Below are 22,102 nucleotides of genomic sequence, written 5' to 3' on the forward strand. Positions count from 1 at the left end.
ACACACTGATTCCACACAAGCACAATTAAGTGTTTCGGAACTCCCGTTCTTCTCAGTGTTATCCATAATTTGCTATGATCCACACAGTCAAATTTCATTATGTAGTAGATAAAGCAAAGGTAAACATCTTGTAGTCTCTGCTCTCAGCTAAGATCTCTCTGATATCAGCAATGGTATTCCTTGTTCCACCTCCTCTTCGGCATTGAGCTTCTGTCAGTTCCCTGTTGATATATGGCCTCAGCCATTTTTAATTATCTTCAGAATTTTACCTGCATGTGATCTTAATATTGTTCAATAATTTCTGTATCCCATTGGATCACCTTTCTTTGGGATGGGCATGAATATGGTTCCCTTCCAGTCGATTGGCCAGGTAGCTGTTTTCCAAATTTCTTGGCATAGATGAGTGTTTCCATTTGGTCAAAGCATCTCAATTGGTGCTTTGTTTTTCCCCAGTGCCTTCAGTGCAGTGCAGGTTGGACTTCTTTCAGTACCATCAGTTCTTGATCATATACTATCTCCTGAAGTAGTTGAGCATCAACCAGTCCTTTTTTTTTTTCAAAATAATTTTTATTGTGCTTTAAGTGAAAGTTTACAAATCAAGTCAGTCTCTCACACAAAAACCCATATACACCTTGCTACACACTCCCAGTTACTCTCCCCCTAATGAGACAGCCTGCTCTCTCCCTCCACTCTCTCTTTTTGTATCCTTTTCGCCAGCTTCTAACCCTCTCCACCGTCTCATCTCCCCTCCAGGCAGGAGATGCCAACGTAGTCTCAAGTGTCCACCTGATCCAAGAAGCTCACTCCTCACCAGCATCCCTCTCCATCCCATTGTCCAGTCCAATCCATGTCTGAAGAGTTGACTTCAGGAGTGGTTTCTGTCCTGGGGCAACAGAAGGTCTGGGGGCCATGACCACCGGGGTCCTTCCAGTCTCAGTCAGACCATTAAGTCTGGTCTTATGAGAATTTGGGGCCTGCATCCTACTGCTCTCCTGCTCCCTTAGGGGTTCTCTGTTGTGTTCCCTATCAGGGCAGTCATCGGTTGTGGGCTGGCACAATCTAGTTCTTCTGGTCTCAGGATGATGTAGTCTCTGGTTCACGTGGCCCTTTCTGTCTCTTGGGCTCGTAATCACCTTGTGTCCTTGGTGTTCTTCATTGTCCTTTGATCCAGGTGGGTTGAGACTAATTGATGCATCTTAGATGGCTGCTTGCTAGCATTTAAGACCCCAGACACCACTTTTCAAAGTTGGATGCAGAATGTTTTGTTAATAGATTTTATTATGCCAATAGACTTAGATGTCCACTGAAACCATGGTCCCCAGACCCCTGCCCCTGCTACGCTGGCCTTCGAAGCATTCAGTTTATTCAGGAAACTTATTGGCTTTTGGTTTAGTCCAATTGTGCTGACCTCCCCTGTACTGTGTGCTGTCTTTCCCTTCACTAAAGTAGTTCTTATCTACTATCTAATTAGTGAATACCCCTTTCCCACCCTCTCGTAACCACAAAAGAATGTTTTCTTCTCAGTTTAAACTATTTCTCAAGTTCTTACAATAGTGGTCTTATAAAATATTTGTCCTTTTGCAACTAATTTCACTCAGCATAATGCCTTCCAGGTTCCTCCATGTTATGAAACGTTTCACAGATTCATCACTGTTCTTTATGGATGCGTAATATTCCATTGTGTGAATATACCATGATTTATTTATCCATTCGTCCATTGATGGGCACCTTGGTTGCTTCCATCTTTTTGCTATTGTAAACAGTGCTGCAGTGAACATGGGTGTGCATACATCTGTTCGTGTAAAGGCTCTTATTTCTGTAGGATGTATTCCAAGGAGTGGGATTGTTGGATCGTATGGTAGTTCTATTTCTAGCTTTTTAAGGAAGTGCCAGATCGATTTCCAAAGTGGTTGTACCATTTGACATTCCCACCAGCAGTGTAGAAGTGCTCCAATCTCTCCACAGCCTCTCCAACATTTATTATTTTGTTTTTTGAATTAATGCCAGCCTTGTTGGAGTGAGATGAAATCTCATTGTAGTTTCGATCTGCATTTCTCTAAAGGCTAATGATCGTGAACATTTCCTCATATATCTGTTAGGTACCTGAATGTCTTCTTTAGTGAAGTGTCTGTTCATATCTTTTGCCCATTTTTTAATTGGGTTATTTGTGTTTTTGCAGTTGAGTTTTTGCAGTATTACGTAGATTTCAGAGATCAGGTGCTGATCAGAAATGTCATAGCTAAAAACTTTTTCCTAGTCTGTAGGTAGTCTTTTTACTCTTTTGGTGGTCTTTGGATGAGCATAAGTGTTTGATTTTTAGGAGCTCCCAGTTACCTAATTTTTCTTCTATGTTCTTTATAATGTTTTGTATACTGTTATGTATTAGGGCTCCTAACATTGTCCCTATTTTTTCTTCCATGATCTTTATCATTTTAGATTTTATATTTAGGTCTTTGATCCATTTTGAGTTAGTTTTTGTGCATGGAGTGAGCTATGGGTCTGGTTTCGTTTTTTTGCAGATGGATATCCAGTTATGCCAGCACCATTTGTTAAAAAGACTGTCTTTTCTCCATTTAACTGTTTTGGGGCCTTTGTCAAATATCAGCTGCTCATATGTGGATGGATTTATGTCTGGATTCTCAATTCTGTTCCATTGGTCCATGTATCTGTTATTTAACCAGGACCAGGCTGTTTTGACTACTGTGGCAGTAAAATAGGTTCTAAAATCAGGTAAAGTAAGGCCTCCTACTTTGTTCTTCTTTTTCAGTAATGCCTTATTTATCCGGGGCCTCTTTCCCTTCCATATGAAATTGGTGATTTGTTTCTGCATCTTATTAAAGAATGTCGTTGGGATTTGGATTGGAATTGCATTAAATGTATAGATTGATTTTGGTAGAATAGACATTTTTATAATGTTAAGTCTTCCTATCCATGAGCAAGGTATGTTCTTCCACTTATGTAAGTCTCTTTTGGTTTCTTGCAGAAGTGTACTGTAGTTTTCTTTGTATAAGTCTTTTACATCTCTGGTAAGATTTATTCCTAAGTATTTTATCTTCTTGGGGGCTACTGTAAATGGCGTGGATTTGGCAATTTCCTCTTTGATGTTCTTTTTGTTGGTGTAGAGGAATCCCACTGATTTTTGTATGTTTATCTTATATCCCGATACTCTGCTGAACTCTTCTATTAATTTCAGTAGTTTTCTGGAGGATTCCTTAGGGTTTTCTGTGTATCAGATCCTGTCATCTGCAAATAGAGATACTTTTACTTCTTCCTTGCCAGTCTGGATGCCCTTTATTTCTTTATCTACCCTAATCGCTCTGGCTAGGACTTCCCAGCACAATGTTCAATAAGAGTGGCGATAAAGGGCATCCTTGTCTCAACCAGTCCTTTTGGTGTAGTGACTCTGTGAATTTCTTCCATCTCCTTTGATGCTTCCTGCATCATTCAGTGTTTTGCACATAGAAACCGTCAGTAATTTTTTCTTCAGTTCCTTCAGCATGAGAAATGCCAAGCGTGCTCTTCCCTTTTGATTTTCTAACTCTGATTAAATCTTTGCACATTTCGTTATAATGCTTTACTTTGTCTTCTTGAGCCACCCTTTAAAATCTTCTGTTCACCTCTTTTACTTCATCAGTTATTCTCTTTGATTTAGGTATTTTGTGTTTAAGAGCAAGTTTTAGAGTCTCTTCTGACATCTGTTTTGGTCGTTTCATTCTTTCCTGTCTTTTTAACGACCTTTTGCTTTCTTTATATATGATGTCCTCCCACAACTGGTTTGGCCTTTGGATTGTTCAACTGTCAAATCTGTTTTTGAGCTGACCTCTAAATTTAGATAGGATATACTCAGTGTCAGACTTTGGCTTGGCTCTCATGGACTTGTTTTAATTTTCTTCAGCTTCAGCTTGAACTTGCATACGAGCCGTTGATGGTCTGTTCTGCATTCAGCCCCTGGCTGATGATGATATTGAGCTTTTCCATTGTCTCTTTCCACAGATGTGTTTTATCCAGCAGAGGTTCACTTGTATAGTCACTGTTTATATTGTTGAGAAAAGATATTTCTGATGAATAAGTTGTGTGATCTGCAGTGTCGTTTCTGTCACAAAGGCCATATATTCCAACTTCAGATTCTTCTTTGTATTCAGCTTTTGTATTCCAATCACCAGTAATTATCAATGCATCCTGATTGCGTGTTCGATCAATTTCAGACTGCGGAAGTTGGTAAAAGATCTTCAGTTTCTTCATCTTTGGCCTTAGTGGTTGCTGTGTAAATTTGAATAATAGTTATATTAGCTGATCATCCTTGCAGGCTATTGGATATTTTCTTGTCACCGACAGTGTTGTACTTCAGGATAGATATTGAAGTGTTCTTTTTTTTGATGACTATGGCCATCCTTCTTAAATATGTCATTCCCAGCATAGTAAACCACATGATTGTCAAATTCAAAATGGCCAGCACCAATCCCTTTCAGCTCACTCATGCCTAGGATATTGATTGTCAAGCGTTCCGTTTCAGTTTTGATGACTTCCAATTTTCCTTAATTCATACTTCTTCAGCAGAAGAACGTCCTGAAAGCTTTACTCTATCCGGTCAATAAGATCAGCTCTACTTTGAGGAGACAGCTTTTCCCCAGTTGTACTTTGCGTGCCTTTTAACCTGAGGGACTCATCTTTTAGCAGTATATCAGATAGTGATCCACTGCTACCCATAAGGTTTTCATTGATCAGTATTTTTTTTTTATTAACTTTTATTGAGCTTCAAGTGAACGTTTACAAATCAAGTCAGACTGTCACATATAAGTTTATATACACCTTACTCCGTACTCCCACTTGCTCTCCCCCTAATGAGTCAGCCCTTCCAGTCTCTCCTTTTGTGACAATTTTGCCAGCTTCCAACTCTCTCTATCCTCCCATCCCCCCTCCAGACAGGAGATGCCAACACAGTCTCAAGTGTCCACCTGATATAATTAGATACTCTTCATCAGCATCTCTCTCCTACCCACTGTCCAGTCCCTTTCATGTCTGATGAGTTGTCTTCGGGAATGGTTCCTGTCCTGTGCCAACAGAAGGTTTGGGGACCATGGCCGTCGGGATTCCTCTAGTCTCAGTCAGACCATTAATTATGGTCTTTTTATGAGAATTTGGGGTCTGCATCCCACTGATCTCCTGCTCCCTCAGGGGTTCTCTGTTGTGCTCCCTGTCAGGGCAGTCATCGATTGTGGCCGGGCACCAACTAGTTCTTCTGGTCTCAGGATGATGTAGGTCTCTGGTTCATGTGGCCCTTTCTGTCTCTTGGGCTCTTAGTTATCGTGTGGCCTTGGTGTTCTTCATTCTCCTTTGCTCCAGGTGGGTTGAGACCAATTGATGCATCTTAGTTGGCCGCTTGTTAGCATTTAAGACCCCAGACGCCACATTTCAAAGTGGGATGCAGAATGTTTTCATAATAGAATTATTTTGCCAATTGACTTAGAAGTCCCCTTAAACCATGGTCCCCAAACCCCCGCCCTTGCTCCCCTGACCTTTGAAGCATTCAGTTTATCCCGGAAACTTCTTTGCTTTTGGACCAGTCCAGTTGAGCTGACCTTCCATGTATTGAGTATTGTCCTTCCCTTCACCTAAACCAGTTCTTATCTACTAATTAATCAGTAAAAAACCCTCTCCCACCCTCCCTCCCTCCCCTCCTCGTAACCACAAAAGTATGTGTTCTTCTCAGTTTTTACTATTTCTCAAGATCTTATAATAGTGGTCTTATACAATATTTGTCCTTTTGCCTCTGACTCATTTCGCTCAGCATAATGCCTTCCAGGTTCCTCCATGTTATGATATGTTTCACAGATTTGTCACTGTTCTTTATCGATGCGTAGTATTCCATTGTGTGAATATACCACAATTTATTTAACCATTCATCTGTTGATGGACACCTTGGTTGCTTCCAGCTTTTTGCTATTGTAAACAGAGCTGCAATAAACATGGGTGTGCATATATCTGTTTGTGTGAAGGCTCTTGTGTCTCTAGGGTATATTCTGAGGAGTGGGATTTCTGGGTTGTGTGGTAGTTCTATTTCTAACTGTTTAAGATAACGCTAGATAGATTTCCAAAGTGGTTGTACCATTTCACATTCCCACCAGCAGTGTATAAGAGTTCCAATCTCTCTGCAGCCTCTCCAACATTTATAATTTTTTGTTTTTTTTTTGGATTAATGCCAGCCTTGTTGGAGTGAGATGGAATCTCATGGTAGTTTTAATTTGCATTTCTCTAATGGCTAATGATCGAGAGCATTTTCTTATGTATCTGTTAGCTGCCTGAATATCTTCTTTAGTGGAGTGTGTGTTCATATCCTTTGGTCCTTTGCCCACTTCTTGATTGGGTTGTTTGTCTTTTTGTGGTCGAGTTTTGACAGAATCATATAGATTTTAGAGATCAGGCGCTGGTCGGACATGTCATAGCTGAAAATTCTTTCCCAGTCTGTAGGTGGTCTTTTTACTCTTTTGGTGAAGTCTTTAGATGAGCGTAGGTGTCTGATTTTTAGGAGCTCCCAGTTATCTGGTTTCTCTTCGTCATTTTTGGTAATGTTTTGTATTCTGTTTATGCCTTGTATTAGGGCTCCTAAGGTTGTCCCTATTTTTTCTTCCATGATCTTTATTGTTTTAGTCTTTATGTTTAGGTCTTTGATCCACTTGGAGTTAGTTTTTGTGCACGGTGTGAGGTATGGGTCCTGTTTCATTTTTTTGCAAATGCATATCCAGTTATGCCAGCACCATTTGTTAAAAAGACTATCTTTTCCCCAATTAACTGACCCTGGTCCTTTGTCAAATACCAGCTGCTCATATGTGGATGGATTTATATCTGAGTTCTCAATTCTGTTCCACTGGTCTATGTGCCTGTTGTTGTACCAGTACCAGGCTGTTTTGACTACTGTGGCTGTATAATATGTTCTGAAATCAGGTAGAGTGAGGCCTCCCACTTTCTTCTTCTTTTTCAGTAATGCTTTGCTTATCCGGGGCTTCTTTCCCTTCCATATGAAGTTGGTGATTTGTTTCTCTATCACCTTAAAAACTGACATTGGAATTTGGATCAGAAGTGCATCGTATGTATAGATGGCTTTTGGTAGAATAGACATTTTTACTATGTTAAGTCTTCCTATCCATGAGCAAGGTATGTTTTTCCACTTAAGTATGTCCTTTTGAATTTCTTGTAGTAGAGCTTTGTAGTTTTCTTTGTATAGGTCTTTTACATCCTTGGTAAGATTTATTCCTAAGTATTTTATCTTCTTGGGGGCTACTGTGAATGGTATTGATTTGGTTATTTCCTCTTCGATGTTCTTTTTGTTGGTATAGAGGAATCCAAGTGATTTTTGTATGTTTATCTTATAACCTGAGACTCTGCTGAACTCTTCTATTAGTTTCAGTAGTTTTCTGGAGGATTCCTTGGGGTTTTCTGTGCATAAGATCATGTCATCTGCAAATAGAGATAATTTTACTTCCTCTTTGCCAATCCGGATGCCCTTTATTTCTTTGTCTAGCCTAATTGCTCTGGCTAGGACTTCTAGCATGATGTTGAATAAGAGCGGTGATAAAGGGCATCCTTGTCTGGTTCCCGTTCTCAAGGGAAATGCTTTCAGGCTCTCTCCATTTAAAGTGATATTGGCTGTTGCCTTTGCGTAGATGCCCTTTATTATGTTGAGGAATTTTCCTTCAATTCCTATTTTGGTGAGAGTTTTTATCATAAATGGGTGTTGGACTTTGTCAAATGCCTTTTCTGCATCAATTGATAAGATCATGTGGTTTTTGTCTTTTGTTTTATTTATGTGATGGATTACATTAATGGTTTTTCTGATATTAAACCAGCCTTGCATACCTGGTATAAATCCCACTTGATCGTGGTGAATTATTTTTTTGATATGTTGTTGAATTCTATTGGCTAGAATTTTGTTGAGGATTTTTGCATCTATGTTTATGAGGGATATAGGTCTGTAATTTTCTTTTTTTGTAATGTCTTCACCTGGTTTTGGTATCAGGGAGATGGTGGCTTCATAGAATGAGTTGGGTAGTATTCCGTCATTTTCTATGCTTTGAAATACTTTTAGTAGTAGTGGTGTTTTATCTTCTCTGAAAGTTTGGTAGAACTCTGCAGTATAGCCATCCGGGCCAGGGCTTTTTTTTGTTGGGAGTTTTTTGATTACCATTTCAATCTCTTTTTTTGTTATGAGTGTATTTAGTTGTTCTACTTCTGCTTGTGTTAGTTTAGGTAGGTAGTGTTTTCCAGGAATTCATCCATTTCTTCTAGGTTTTCAAATTTGTTAGAGTACAATTTTTCGTAATAATCTGATATGATTCTTTTAATTTCATTTGGTTCTGTTGTGATGTGGTCCTTTTCGTTTCTTATTCGGGTTGCTTGTTTCCTTTCCTGTGTTTCTTTAGTCAGTCTAGCCAATGGTTTATCAATTTTGTTAATTTTTTCAAAGAACCAACTTTTGGCTTTGTTAATTCTTTCAATTGTTTTTCTGTTCTCTAATTCATTTAGTTCAGCTCTAATTTTTATTATTTGTTTTCTTCTGGTGCCTGATGGATTCTTTTATTGCTCACTTTCTATTTGTTCAAGTTGTAGGAACAGTTCTCTGATTTTGGCTCTTCCTTCTTTTTGTATGTGTGCATTTATCGATGTAAATTGGCCTCAGGACTGCTTTTGCTGTGTCCCAGAGGTTTTGATAGGAAGTATTTTCATTCTCGTTGCATTCTGTGAATTTCCTTATTCCCTCCTTGATGTCTTCTCTAAACCAGTCTTTTTTCAGGAGGGTATTGTTCATTTTCCAAGTATTTGATTTCTTTTCCCTAGTTTTTCTGTTATTGATTTCTACTTTTATTGCCTTATGGTCTGAGAAGATGCTTTGTAATATTTCGATGTTTTGGATTCTGGAAAGGTTTGTTTTATGACCTAATATGTGGTCTATTCTAGAGAATGTTCCATGTGTGCTAGAAAAAAAAGTATACTTTGCAGCAGTTGGGTGGAGAGTTCTGTGTAAGTCAATGAGGTCAAGTTGGTTGATTGTTGTAATTAGGTCTTCCTTGTCTCTATTGAGCTTCTTACTGGATGTACCGTCCTTCTCCGAAAGTGGTGTGTTGAAGTCTCCTAGTATAATTGTGGAGGTGTCTATCTCACTTTTCAATTCTGTTAAAATTTGATTTATGTATCTTGCAGCCCTGTCATTAGGTGCATAAATATTTAATATGGTTATGTCTTCCTGATCAATTGTCCCTTTTATCATTATGTAGTGTCCTTCTTTATCCTTTGTGCTGGATTTAAGTTTAAAGTCTATTTTGTCAGAAATTAATATTGCTAGTCCTCTTCTTTTTTGCTTATTGTTTGCTTGATATATTTTTTTCCATCCTTTGAGTTTTAGTTTGTGTCTCTAAGTCTAAGGTGTGTCTCTTGTAGGCAGCATATAGACGGATCGTATTTCTTTATCCAGTCTGAGACTCTCTGTCTCTTTATTGGTGCATTTAGTCCATTTACATTCAGCATAATTATAGGTAAGTAAGTGTTTAGTGTTGTCATTTTGATGCCTTTTTATGTGTGTTATTGACAATTTCATTTTTCCACTTACTTTTTTGTGCTGAGACGTTTTTCTTTGTAAATTGTGAGATCCTCATTTTCATAGTATTTGACTTTATGTTTGTTGAGTCGTTACGTTTTTCTTGGTTTTTATTTTGAGTTATGGAGTTGTTATACCTCTTTGTGGTTACCTTAATATTTACTCCTATTTTTCTAAGTAAAAACCTAACTTGTATTGTCCTATATCGCCTTGTATCTCTCTCCATATGGCAGTTCTGTGCCACCTGTATTTAGTCCCTCTTTTTGATTATTGTGATCTTTTACATATTGACTTCCGTGATTCCCTGTTTTGAGCTTTTTTTTTTTTAATTAATCTTAATTTGTTTTTGTGATTTCCCTATTTGAGTTGGTATTGGGATGTTCTGTTATGTGACCTTGTGTTGTGCTGGTATCTGATTGCAAGATCAGTATCCTTTAGTATTTCTTGTAGCTTTGGTTTGGTTTTTGCAGATTCTCTAAACTTGTGTTTGTCTGTAAATATCTTAATTTCATCTTCATATTTCAGAGAGAGTTTTGCTGGATATATGATCCCTGGCTGGCAGTTTTTCTCCTTCAGTGCTCTGTATATGTCATCCCATTGCCTTCTTGCCTGAATGGTTTCTGCTGAGTAGTCTGAACTTATTCTTATTGATTCTCCCTTGAAGGAGACCTTTCTTTTCTCCCCGGCTGCTTTTAAAATTTTCTCTTTATCTTTGGTTTTGGCAAGTTTGATGATAATATGTCTTGGTGTTTTTCTTTTTGGATCAATCTTAAATGGGGTTCGATGGGCATCTTGGATAGATATCCTTTCGTCTTTCATGATGTCAGGGAAGTTTTCTGTCAGCAGATCTTCAACTATTTTCTCTGTGTTTTCTGTCCTTCCTCCCTGTTCTGGGACTCCGGTCACACGGAAGTTATCCTTCTTGATAGAGTCCCACATGATTCTTAGGGTTTCTTCATTTTTTTTAATTCTTTTATCTGATTTTTTTTCAGCTATGTTGGTGTTGATTCCCTGGTCGTCCAGATGTCCCAGTCTGCATTCTAATTGCTCGAGTCTGCTCCTCTGACTTCCTATTGCGTTGTCTAATTCTGTAATTTTATTGTTAATCTTTTGGATTTCTGCATGCTATCTCTCTGTGGATTCTTGCAATTTATTAATTTTTCCACTATGTTCTTGAATAATCTTTTTGAGTTCTTCAACTGTTTTTATCAGTGTGTTCCTTGGCTTTTTCTGCAGTTTGCCTTATTTCTGAGGTCATCCCTGATGTCTTGAAGCGTTTTGTAAATTAGTTTTTTATATTCTGTATCTGATAATTCCAGGATTGTATCTTCATTTGGGAAAGATTTTGATTCTTTCGTTTCGGGGGTTGTAGAAGCTGTCATGGTCTGCTCTTTATGTGGTTTGATATCGATTGCTGTCTCCAAGCCATCACTTAGATATAGTAGTAATTTATTCTATATTTGCTCACTGAGTCTTATCTTGTTTTGTTTTCTTTCAAAATACATGGATACGCTACTAGATTGTGCTGTGTTGTTTGTTGTAGCCCTTGACTTACTTATGACCTATTACCAGCTTGTTTGGGCTGTTGCCAGATATATATGTCTGAGTCTATTCACTATTCTTAAGTAGAGTCTGATTTTGGGTCAAGAGTGTGCTGCACCCTAACAGCTATCCACCTCGAGAAGTAGTGGTGATAGTTGTGTGCACCAGATTCTATTAGCAGCTGGGGTTCACACTCCAGGGGGGCGCAGGATGCTGACAGGCTTCCCCTAAGTGTCAGCGAGGTAGGTGTGTCTCTATTCCTATAGCACCTTGGTGGGAGGGTTCTGCAGCTGTACCTTAGGCCCCCAATGCAAATACCTCTACTGATTGGTAGGTGTCACCCTGCTTAGACTCCTAAGGCAAGAGGCTAGGTGGTCTGGGGGGAGCTTCAGCCCTCAGTTCCGTGTTGTGGGTCAGTTAGGGCTCTGTTGAATAAGCAGAGATATCAGACCTGGGAAACTTGTTTTTCTAGTAAATCAGCTAAAAAAAATGCAGTCAGATTCCTATCAGAACTGCCTTTGCATTATAACAGCCACCTTGTTCCCTGTAAGGATGAAAGCCCGAGATTTGGAGCATATATGCTTGGCTGGAGCTGGTTCTGTGTTTTTAGTCCAATTAGGGAAGGATTCTTGGTCCCTGGGTTTTTTGTGGTTGCTTTTCTCAGGCAGGAAGAATGGATTAGGAAAAGACCAAAAAAAAAAAAAAAAAAGGGAAAAGCAAAGCCACGGAGCTGGAGCCATTCTCCCTCTGGCTCAGCAAATTCCAATGTTAATGAAGCTGCCTGGCAAGGGGAGGGGAGGGTTCAGAAAAACAGCAGAGCGTAGCACCCAGGAATATAGCCAGAGTTGCTTAACTTGCTTGGGATGACTATTTTATCTGAGATTCCCAAGGGGCGTGTTGCCTATGTGTGCTGGCTGTGTGGAGATTGTCCCCGAGGGTCTAGCCCGCTGAAGCCGCAGTCAGATCCTCCGCTGCCAGTCCAAAGCCCAGCGTCAAGCTTCCCCTGCTGGGACGCTGCACTCCTGGCTCCAGAATCAGTCGCTGCCTCCCGGGGACTTCTCGTCCCGCCAGCCGCGTCACTGCACCGCCCCTGCGGACTGGCCGGGCCCCCTCCCAGGGTTAGTTCAGTGGAGTAGGGCTGCGCCCTGTGTTTGCGCCGTGACCAGATGCTGCGTTCTGCTCCCCTGTGCCCAGTCCAAAGCACGGCGCCAAGGTTCCCCGGCTGGGATGCTGCACTCCCGGCTCCAAAACCAGTCACTGCCTCCCGGGGACTTCTCCTCCCACCAGCCGCGTAGCTGTGCCACCCGCGGGGACCGGCTGGGCCCCCTCCTGGGGTCCGTTCAGGGGGCTAGGGCTGCGCCCCGTGTTTGTGCCGTCGCAGATGTCGTGTTCAGCTCCCCTGCGCCCAGTCCTAAGCCCGGCGCCAAGGTTACCTGACTGGGATGCTGGCTCCAGGCTCCGAAAACAGTCGCTGCTTCCCCGTAGTTGTTTGTTCTCTGTCTCTGTCACTCAGGTCAACTCTTTAAATCTGAGTTTGTTGTTCAGGGTTCGTAGATTGTCATGTATGTGATTGATTGACTTGTTTTTCCGAGTGTTTGTTGCAAGAGGGATCCGAGGTAGCGTCTACCTAGTCAGCCATCTTGGCCCCGACCTCTGGAGTCTGATCAGTATTTTTTGGGGGGAGAAGCATATCTCCAGGTCCTTCTTCCTAATCTGTCTTAGTCTGGAAGCTGCACTGAAACCTGTCCACCATGGGCGACTCTGCTGGTATTTGAAACACCAGCGGCATTGCTTCCAGCATCAATCATAGCAACTTCCAAGCCACTACAGTATGACACATTGACAGCCACGTGATGGTTTTTGCCCATAGAATCCCTCAGTATTGCAACTCAGTATTCTCAGATTGAAAGAACTAAAGAGAAAATTCAAGCTTCATTCAAGTTGTAATGTTAGAGGATTGTTTTTACCCGTAGCATCGTTCAGCACTGCAACTTGAGGCTTGAATTTTCTCTGTAATTCTTTCAGCTTGAGAAATGCCAATCATGTTCTTCTCTTTTGGTTTTCTTACTCCAGGTCTTTGCATATTTTTTTATATTATTTTACCTTGTCTTCATGAGCCACCCTTTGAAATCTTCTATTCAGCTCATCATTTCTTCTGTTCACATTAGGTACTCTGCACTACAGAGTCTCTTCTGTCATTTCTTACTTTCCTGTCTTTTTTATGACATTTTGCTTTCTTAATGTGTAATGTCCTTGATTTCATCCTATAACTCTCTTGCCCTGGGTTCTTAGTATTCAGAGTACCAAATCTGTTCTTGAGATAGTTTCTAGATTTTTTCGAGGTGTTTTCATGGTCATACTTTGGCTCTTGTGGACTTGGTTTGATTTTCATCAGCTTTTAGTTGAACTTGCAAATGAGCAATTGATGGTCTTTTCCACAGTTGACCTCTGACTTTGTCTTGGCTGGTGATACTGAGCGTCTCCATCATCTCTTTCCACAGATGTAGTTGATTTGATTCCTGTTTAAGCTGTCTGGCAAGGTCTGCATGTATGGTTGTCGTTTGTGTTGTTGAAAGAAAGTATTTCCAATGAATAATTCATCGGTCTTGCAGAATTCTATAATGTGATCTCCGGCAGCATTTATATCACCAAGGCAGTATTTTCCAACTACTGATCCATCTTTTTGGTTTCTAACATTCACATTCCAATCACCAATAATTATCCATGCATCTTGATTGCCCATTTTATCAATTTCAGACTGTGACAGTTCGTAAAAATCTTTAATTCCTTCCTCTTTGGCATTTGTGGTTGGTGTATAAATTTGACTAATAATTAATTGGTCTTCCTTGAGTGCATATGGATATTATTTACCTATCACCACAGCATTGTACTTCAGGATAGATCTTCAAGTGTTCTTTTCGAGGATGAATGCGACTCTGTTCCTTTTCAATTTATCATTCCCAGTATAGTAGACCCTGTGATTGTCGGATTCAAAATGGTCAATACCAGTCCATTTCACCTCACTGATGCCTAGGGTACTGATCTTCAAGCATCTCTTTTCATTTTGCAAACTTCCAGTTTTCCTTGATTCATACGTCATGCATTCCATGTTTCAATTATTAATGGATATTTGTAGCTATTGCTTCTCATTTTGGTTTGTGCTACATCAGCCAAAGAAGGTTCAGAAGGCTTTATTGTATCCACGTCATTAGGATTGAGTCTGCTATGAGAAGGCAGCTCTTCCCTAGTTGTATTTTGAGTGCCTTCAAATCCGAGGGCTTCATCTTCCAACACCATATTGGACAGTGTTCTGTTGTTATCCATAAAGTTTTCATTGCCTAACTCTTGGGAAGCAGATTGCTAGGGCATTTTCCTAGTCTTTCTTCGTGTGGAAGCTCCAATGAAACCTGCCTACCATGGGTGACCCCACTGGTATATGAGGTACCAGGTGGCATAGCTTCCTGTATTGTAGCAACACATAAGCCACCACAGTATGACAAACTGACAGATGGTGGATATATTGTCTCCCAACTCTATATTGTTTCTGGAAGAAATGTCTTATGTGGGGGTATAAACAATGAAAAAATTTTTATTTTCATAGAACTACAGGAGGTTTACAGGATCAATGTAGTTCAGATAGTATTTCAACTCAACAAAATACTGATCAAAAGTCTCTGACCAGTGGATACGCGTGGGAGAAGGGAACAGATTCTGAAAAGCTGGGGACTTCAATTTTGGAAGGAAGGTATGTATTTGTTCTAAGGATAACAGATTTTACTTACTAAATTAGTTACCTATTGCTGCATAATAAATTACTCCACAACTTAGTTTTAATATTGTTAGTGGCTTGCAGCTGTTTTTTTGTTTAACAGTTTTTGTGATGTAGGAATTTTTGAGAGGCTTAACTGCCTATTTCTGGCTTTCGGACCTTCATGAGGTTGCAGTCAAGATGTTCATCTGGCTTAGGGTCCTCTGAAGGCTTAACCGGAGGATCCTCTTGTTAGTCACTCACATGACTGGTTAGAGGCTCAGTTCCTTGCTGGTTATAGTCAGGATACCTCAGTTATTTACCAAGAACTGCTGATATGCAGTTCTAACTGCTCAATATGGCACCTTACTTCCCACAGAGCAAATGATCCAAGAGAGACTATGACTATGACAGAAGCCACAGTGTTTTTTAAATGACCTAGTCTCTGAAGTTGTATATCCTCACTTCCACTTTATTCATTAGAAACAAGTCACTAAGTCGAGACCACATTCAAGGGGAGGGGAATTAGGCTTTAGCTCTTGAAGGGAGAAACATTAAAGAATTTGTGGATATATTTTTAAACAAATACACTCATTTGGTGAGTGCCAATTTCGTGAACAAACAAAATAAACTTCTATAATTTGAGATGGAGCCCTGATGGCCTGGTTAAGAGCTCAGCTTCTAACCAAAGGATTGGCAGTTCAAATCCACCAGCCACTATTTGGAAACTCTGTGGAGAAGTTCACTGTGTCCTGTAGAGTTGCTATGAGTTGGAATTGACTCAATGGCAACAGGTATGGTACGGGTATAATATCTGAAGTCATAAATCCTTTTTAAAAAAGAGTTTATGGTAAGTTACAGGAAATTCTCAGACTTAAAGAATGGCAAAGATTACTGTTGGGGGAGAGGGTTGTAACTAGGCCTTTCAGGTTCATAGTAGGAGAAAAAGTGTATAAAAGTAGAATAAACTGAATCACCTCTAGCAATTTCTGGACTACATTTTAAATTCTGTTTTGGGTTGCAGTTTTTAAAAATTAAGAAACAATTTTGTTTTAATTTTAATTTGGTATGTTTTTGTATTTTTTATTATAAAATGAAACGTATGACACATTTGCCATTTTAGCATTTTTCATATGTGCAGTTCAGTGAGATCAGTTACATCAATCATGTTGTGCAACCATCACCAAATTTTCCATCCCCATCAACAAAAACTCAGTGCTACCTAAAGAGTGACTGCCCAATTTCCCTTCCCCTCAGCCCCGGCAACCACTCCTAAACTCTGATCTCTATATTCTCATTTTGTTTTTAGACCTCATGTATGCAGAGTAGAACTGCTCCATAGAAGCAAATTTCACCACAGGGGGCCTTCTGTATCAGTTCGAGGCCATCTGGCAGCCAGCAGTTTCCGGGTGGCAGAGGGGTTGTCATTCTCCAAATGGACATTCTGGGAGGCCTGCCTTGTCGATTTTAGAGCAGAAACTTGGGGTCTTGTTCCTTTGCACAGACAGGTTGTGTGGTGGCCAGGGAAACAGGCTGCTTTGCCGGGGTTACTTCCCCAGTTCACACCAGCTAGTTGGGGGAGGGGCAAGGATGTTGGAAGAAGCTATTGCTATACCTTGTGTGGCTCATCGTTGACTTGTTGATTCTTGCCCATCTGCAATTACCCGATACTGCCATCTGCTCCATGATCCAGAGTCCCTAAAGGCCGAATAGCATTTTCTTATTGTGTTTCTGGAGGAGGGTCCAAAAGATGGTCTCTACACTGTCATCTTCCCAGAATCCCCTAAGTTATTATTTGAGTTGACTAAATTCGTAGCCCTGATCCACCAGTTAGTTTAAAAATGTTATAAAATTCAGTATTTTTCATGTTTTGTAGTCAACTGTAGAGTCTTTGTTTTCTGCAACAAGCGTTAACATTTGTTATGTATAACATCATTATTGGTTTTATAAGAAACTTTTTGCAGTTTTAGGAGAAAAATGTCCATTAAGATAGATAATTATATATAAAGAAAAAATTAAATTTGATAAAGAATTATATATACGTATTATAAAAGCACACATTTTGAGGTTTATTTATTTTTTCTTAAGTGGACCTTCTAATCTCCGGAAATACGTGATGTCTGGAAAGAATAATTCTGATACAGGTAGAAAGGAAGCTCAGAAAAGTTCAGGTAAGTTATTGTTTATTTTCTGCTGTCTGCATTTTTATCATATTATGTGTGTGGGGTAAGGTATGCTATGTTTTAATTAAATTTTCACTGCTAGCAAATGTGTATTGAGTACCTACTCCTAAGAACTTTACCATGTAGGTAGAGATTTGTAAGACCCTATGAATAGGAAGGTCCCTGGGTGGTGCAAGTGGTTTGTGATTGGTTACTAAATAAAGGTTAACAGTTCGAACTCACCCAGTGGCTCCGCAAAAGAAAGATCTGGCGATCTGCTGCCGTAAAGATTAGTCAAGAAAACCCTATGGAGCAATTCTACTCTGTAACACATGGGGTCGCTGTGAGGCAGAATCAACTTGACGGCACCGAGTTTGGTTTTTTTAGTTTTGGTGCCTAGGTGAATGTGCAGGAGAGAGTGGGGTAGAGCACACAGCTTATGGGCGGGGGGGGGGGGGAGAGAAGTGATGGTGCCATCTTTTAAGGAGGGTATAATGAAATACTGGCACTCATGGTATCTACTCATGTATTTTAAAATGTTAACCAGATAAGGGTATAAATGAAACAAAATTGGCGATATGTTGATGATTACTGAAGCCAGGTATATTGGATTCATTATACTATTGTCTCTATTTTGAACATGTTTGAAACTTTCTATAAAAAAGTTTCTATAATAAAGGCATTTTTAAAATGCCTCTTAATAGATATCTTTATAGATTTTTTTCATGCATATTGAAATTTCTTATAAAGTTTTCTTGATATTTCATGTAAATTATTTTTTTCCCTTAAGCTTTATTTAATTTTTTAAGTTGAATGTTTGCTATATTTTCTTATGTTTTATTTGGTAAAGAAAAAGTGAATTTTCCTGAGTATAGTTTTTACTTCGTTTTATAGTTTTTACTTCATTTTATAGGTCTTGCTATGTAGTGTTCTTACTGTCAGACCAGGCCAGACCCATTGCCGTCGAGTTGGTTCTGACTCATAGCGACCCTACAGGACAGAGTAGAACTGTCCCATAGGGTTTCGAAGGAGCACCTGCTGGATTTGAACTGCCGACCTTTTGGTTAGCAGCTGTAGCACTTAACCACTACGCCACCAAGGTTTCCATTCTTACTATAGCATACTCTAAATGATAGTGATGATTTTTCTTTGATCCAGGAGTTACTTAAGAGAGTGTCTTACCCAGAACTAGATGGTGCTCAGTTACCACCACTGACTGCTCTGGCAGGGATCACAATAGAGTGTCCCAGGCAGAGCAGGAGAAAAATGTGAAAATTCAAATTCACACACACACACAAAAAAAAAAAAAAAAACAGAGAAAAGACCAGGCTTGCTGGTCCAACAGAGACTGGAGAAACCCCAAGAATGTGGCCCCCAGACACCCTTTTAACTTAGCGCTGAAGTCGCTCCTGAGGTTTACCCTTCAGCTAAAGATCAGACAGATCTATAGGGCCAAGAATACTACACATGAGGGACGTACTTCATAGTTCAGTCATGTGTACGAGACTAATGGGCACACGAGCCCAAAAGCAAAGAGGCAGGACAGGACAGGAAAACTGGACGAATGCAAACAGGGAACCTGGGATGGATAAGGGGAGAGTATTGACACATCGTGGGGTTGGCAACCAGTGTTAGAAAACAACTCGTGTATTAACTGTTTAATGAGAAACTAGTTTGCTCTGTAAACTTTCACCTAAATCACAATAAAAAATTTTTACTCAGAAAAATAAAAAGACATTAAAAAAAAAAAGAGAATGCCTTAGCCAAGACATTGGTCTCCAGAGTCAGAGGCCTAGGATTGCTTCCAGCTCTGCCACTTACTAGTTATGTTAACTTGAGAAGGAAATTTTAATGTTCTTAGCCTCAGCTTCCTTATCTGTAAGGTGGTTACAGTTCCAATCCCATAAGTTGGTAGAAAGATGAATACATGTTCCATGCTTACCCTAATTCCCGATGTATGTTAATTGCACAATTATTGGTTGTTTTTCTAAGAAGTTGTATTTTGTCCCTTTGTTAATAATTTATAGTTTCAGTTCACTATTGCTGGACAACTTGGCCTATACTATTTATTCTTGTAATTTATTAAGATTTTCTCTGTGTTGTAGTATATGCTTAGTTTTTATAATTCTTCCCTGGTTTTTTGAAAAAAAGAGTATTATTTTTATGTGTACGAATATGGGTTTAAAAATATATAGCTATTTATCATCATTGTGTTGAAAATATAAGTGTGTATTTACGTTTTGCAAATGCTTTAAATATTTAAGGAATATTATGAAATACTATGTATTCTTCTAGGGAGTGGAGATATGACAGTGAATAAAACTGATAAAATTCCTGCCTTTCCTGGAATTTACTTTCTGGAGGGACAGAATGGCAGACAATACAGAAAGAGAGCAGCATCTGTTATTTGTTGGATGTTGAGAGTAGAAAAATAAAACAGAGGTCTTAGGGTGGTTAACGGGGGTTCCTGCAACCAATTATAGGATGGCGCAGGACCAGGCAGCATTTTGTTCCATTGCATGAGGTCACCATGAGTAGGGAGCTGACTTGACGGCAGCTAGCAGTAGCAACAACAATCAGGGTTACCTTTTTAGGTAGACAGCCAGAGAAAGCCTCAATGAGGAAGTGATCATTTAAGCAAAGATAATGAAAGTGGCGGAAAGACAAACCATGCAGCTCTCTGAAAAAAAGAGTGTCCAGGCAGAGGGAAGATCAAGGACAGAGATTCTGATGTGATAAAAGACCTGTCCTGATCGAGGAACACCAAGGAGACCAGCAGGCTAGAATAGAGGAAAAGGAGGAGAGAGTGGTAGGAGGCGATGTCACAGAGGTAACAGAATGAAAATCACGTAGGGTGTTAAAAGCCGTTATAAGGACTTTGGCTTTTACTAAGAGACATGGGAAGCCGTTGGAGAGTTTTGAGCAGACACGATTCAAACTAATGAATAGAATAACCTCGGCTGCTGTGTTAGCAGTAGACTGACGGATGAGGGTGAGGGGCAGATTTGAGTTTGAAAGCAGGGAGGTCAGCTGGTGAGACACTGGAATAATCCTGGTGAGAAGTGGTGACTTGGACTAGGGTGGTAGCAGTGGAAGGTGGAGAACATGAGTAAAATTTTGGATTTTTTTGTTTTATTTTAAAAATTTTGGGTAGTTTTGAGGATAGAGTTAACAGGATTTCCTGGTCGATGGTATGTGGGGTGTAAAAGAAAGAGAGGTAGGTATTGAGGAAAACTAAGGGTTTTTTTTGCCAGAGCATTAAATTTTTGGCCTAAGCACCTGAAAGAATGGAGTTCTCATTTCCTGAGTTGGAGACTACTAGAGAAGGAGCTGATTTGGGGGAAAAAGAACAGGATCTTAGATTCGGAAATAAGTTGGATGTTATTCTGACCCTTACATCCCGAACTTCTGATTTGTGAGATATGTTAAGGACTGCCAGAGTTGAAGTGAAGCGTTCCTTCTGAGACTGTCCGTTCCTCCTCGTATTTCCTGAAGTCTCTGCTGTGTGTGTTTCACTGCTGTTATTGGGCATGTAAGCCTTCATTTGAGGTGTGTTTGGCTTTGGTCAAATTCATCTTGGTCCAGTTTAATGCTTTTGCCTTATAATCTTTTTTGTCTAATATTAATGTTGTGACCCTTGGTATCTTTTGATTTGTGTTATTATCTATGTTCATCCTTTTACTTAACCTTTCTTAGATAACTAAAGCAAAGTGACTTAGAAAATTTTTATTTTTGACTTCTCTATCAGTATTTTAATGTATTTGACATATTTATATTTAGTGTTATAACACAGAAGCTTGTAACTTCTTTGTTAAGTTGGTAGACTGTCTCACATGTGCTAGCAAGGACTCAGTTGTTTTTTGTTTTTAAACTCATGAACAACCAGTTGACTAGGAAAAATAATTTTGAGTCATAATTTCTTTTCCTTTTAATTATTGTTTTTGCTCTATTCTATGGCAAATGCTTATGAATAGAACTTTGAAGCCAGCCTTAAATATTTTTCCCTTTGTAAATAGTCAGCTTTCTTCTACCTGTGTGCTTATTTGCACTCCTTAATCTTTAAAATTCAGGAGTTGTCTCTGTGTTGATTATTTAAAAATAAAAAAAGCAGCAATACATTATTTTGAAGTAATTTTACATTTATAGTGAAATCCTGTATCTCTTCATCTAGATTGTAGAATTTGTCAACATTTTACCACATTTGCTCCATCTCCCTGCTTCCCTCCCTTTTTCCCTACATATATATTACACACATTTGTCTTTTTCTGAACCATTTGAGAGCAAGTTGCAGACACGATGCATCATTACTCTTAAATATCCCAATATGTATTTCAGCAAGACAACATAACCAGCCCTTCAACCATCCAAATCAAGAAATCAGTATTGGTATAACATTCATTCCACAGACTCCATTAAATTTTTGCAGCAGTCCCATCAGAGTTTCTTTTTTCCTTCCAGGCTAGGATCTAATCCAGGATCAAGAATTTGTATTTAGCCATCATGTCTTTTGAGTGCCCTTCAACATGGAACAGTTCCTTAGATTTTCTTAACTTTCATGACCATGACATTTTAAAAAGATTACAGGGTTTTCAGTCTTTACAATGACCTTAAACCTTGGTCTTTCTGATGTTTCTTCATGACTGGACATAGACCGTGCATATTTGGCAGAAATATTACAGAAATGATGCTGTGTTCTTTGTACATCACGTTAGGAAACACATGGTGTTGACACATCTACTATTAGCGATGTTAGCTTTGATCACCTGGTCAGTTGTTGTCTGCCAGGCTTCTCTGTAAAGACATTACTTTTCTCCTTCCTAATTTATAAGTATTTTGTGGGGGTAATATTCTGATACTATTTCAATAACCTGTTTCTTATCAAACCTCCATTGACCAACCCTAGTATCCGTTGAAAACTCCTGCCTGAATCCTCAGCCACTAATGATAGTTTCCAAATGGAAGTTTCTACTTCTCTAGTTCCTTCTTCTTTCAGTAGTTGGCATTCTACTGTAAGAAATATAGCATTCTTTACCCCCCTCCCAATTTATTTATTCATTATTC

General features: G+C 39.4%; 1 protein-coding gene across 1 annotated transcript in view; it reads left to right on the top strand.

Moving 5' to 3' along the window:
- The window catches only part of CENPC (centromere protein C), a 105,133-nt gene that overhangs the window by 66,228 nt on the left and 16,803 nt on the right, over positions 1-22,102 (top strand). Inside the window, exons 12-13 of the mRNA XM_049885298.1 lie at positions 14,733-14,876; positions 16,968-17,050. Coding sequence (XP_049741255.1) covers positions 14,733-14,876; positions 16,968-17,050 — 227 coding nt within the window. The remainder of the gene's footprint in view (positions 1-14,732; positions 14,877-16,967; positions 17,051-22,102) is intronic.

This window comes from Elephas maximus, chromosome 5 (assembly GCF_024166365.1).
Source record: "Elephas maximus indicus isolate mEleMax1 chromosome 5, mEleMax1 primary haplotype, whole genome shotgun sequence".
NCBI lineage: Eukaryota > Metazoa > Chordata > Mammalia > Proboscidea > Elephantidae > Elephas > Elephas maximus.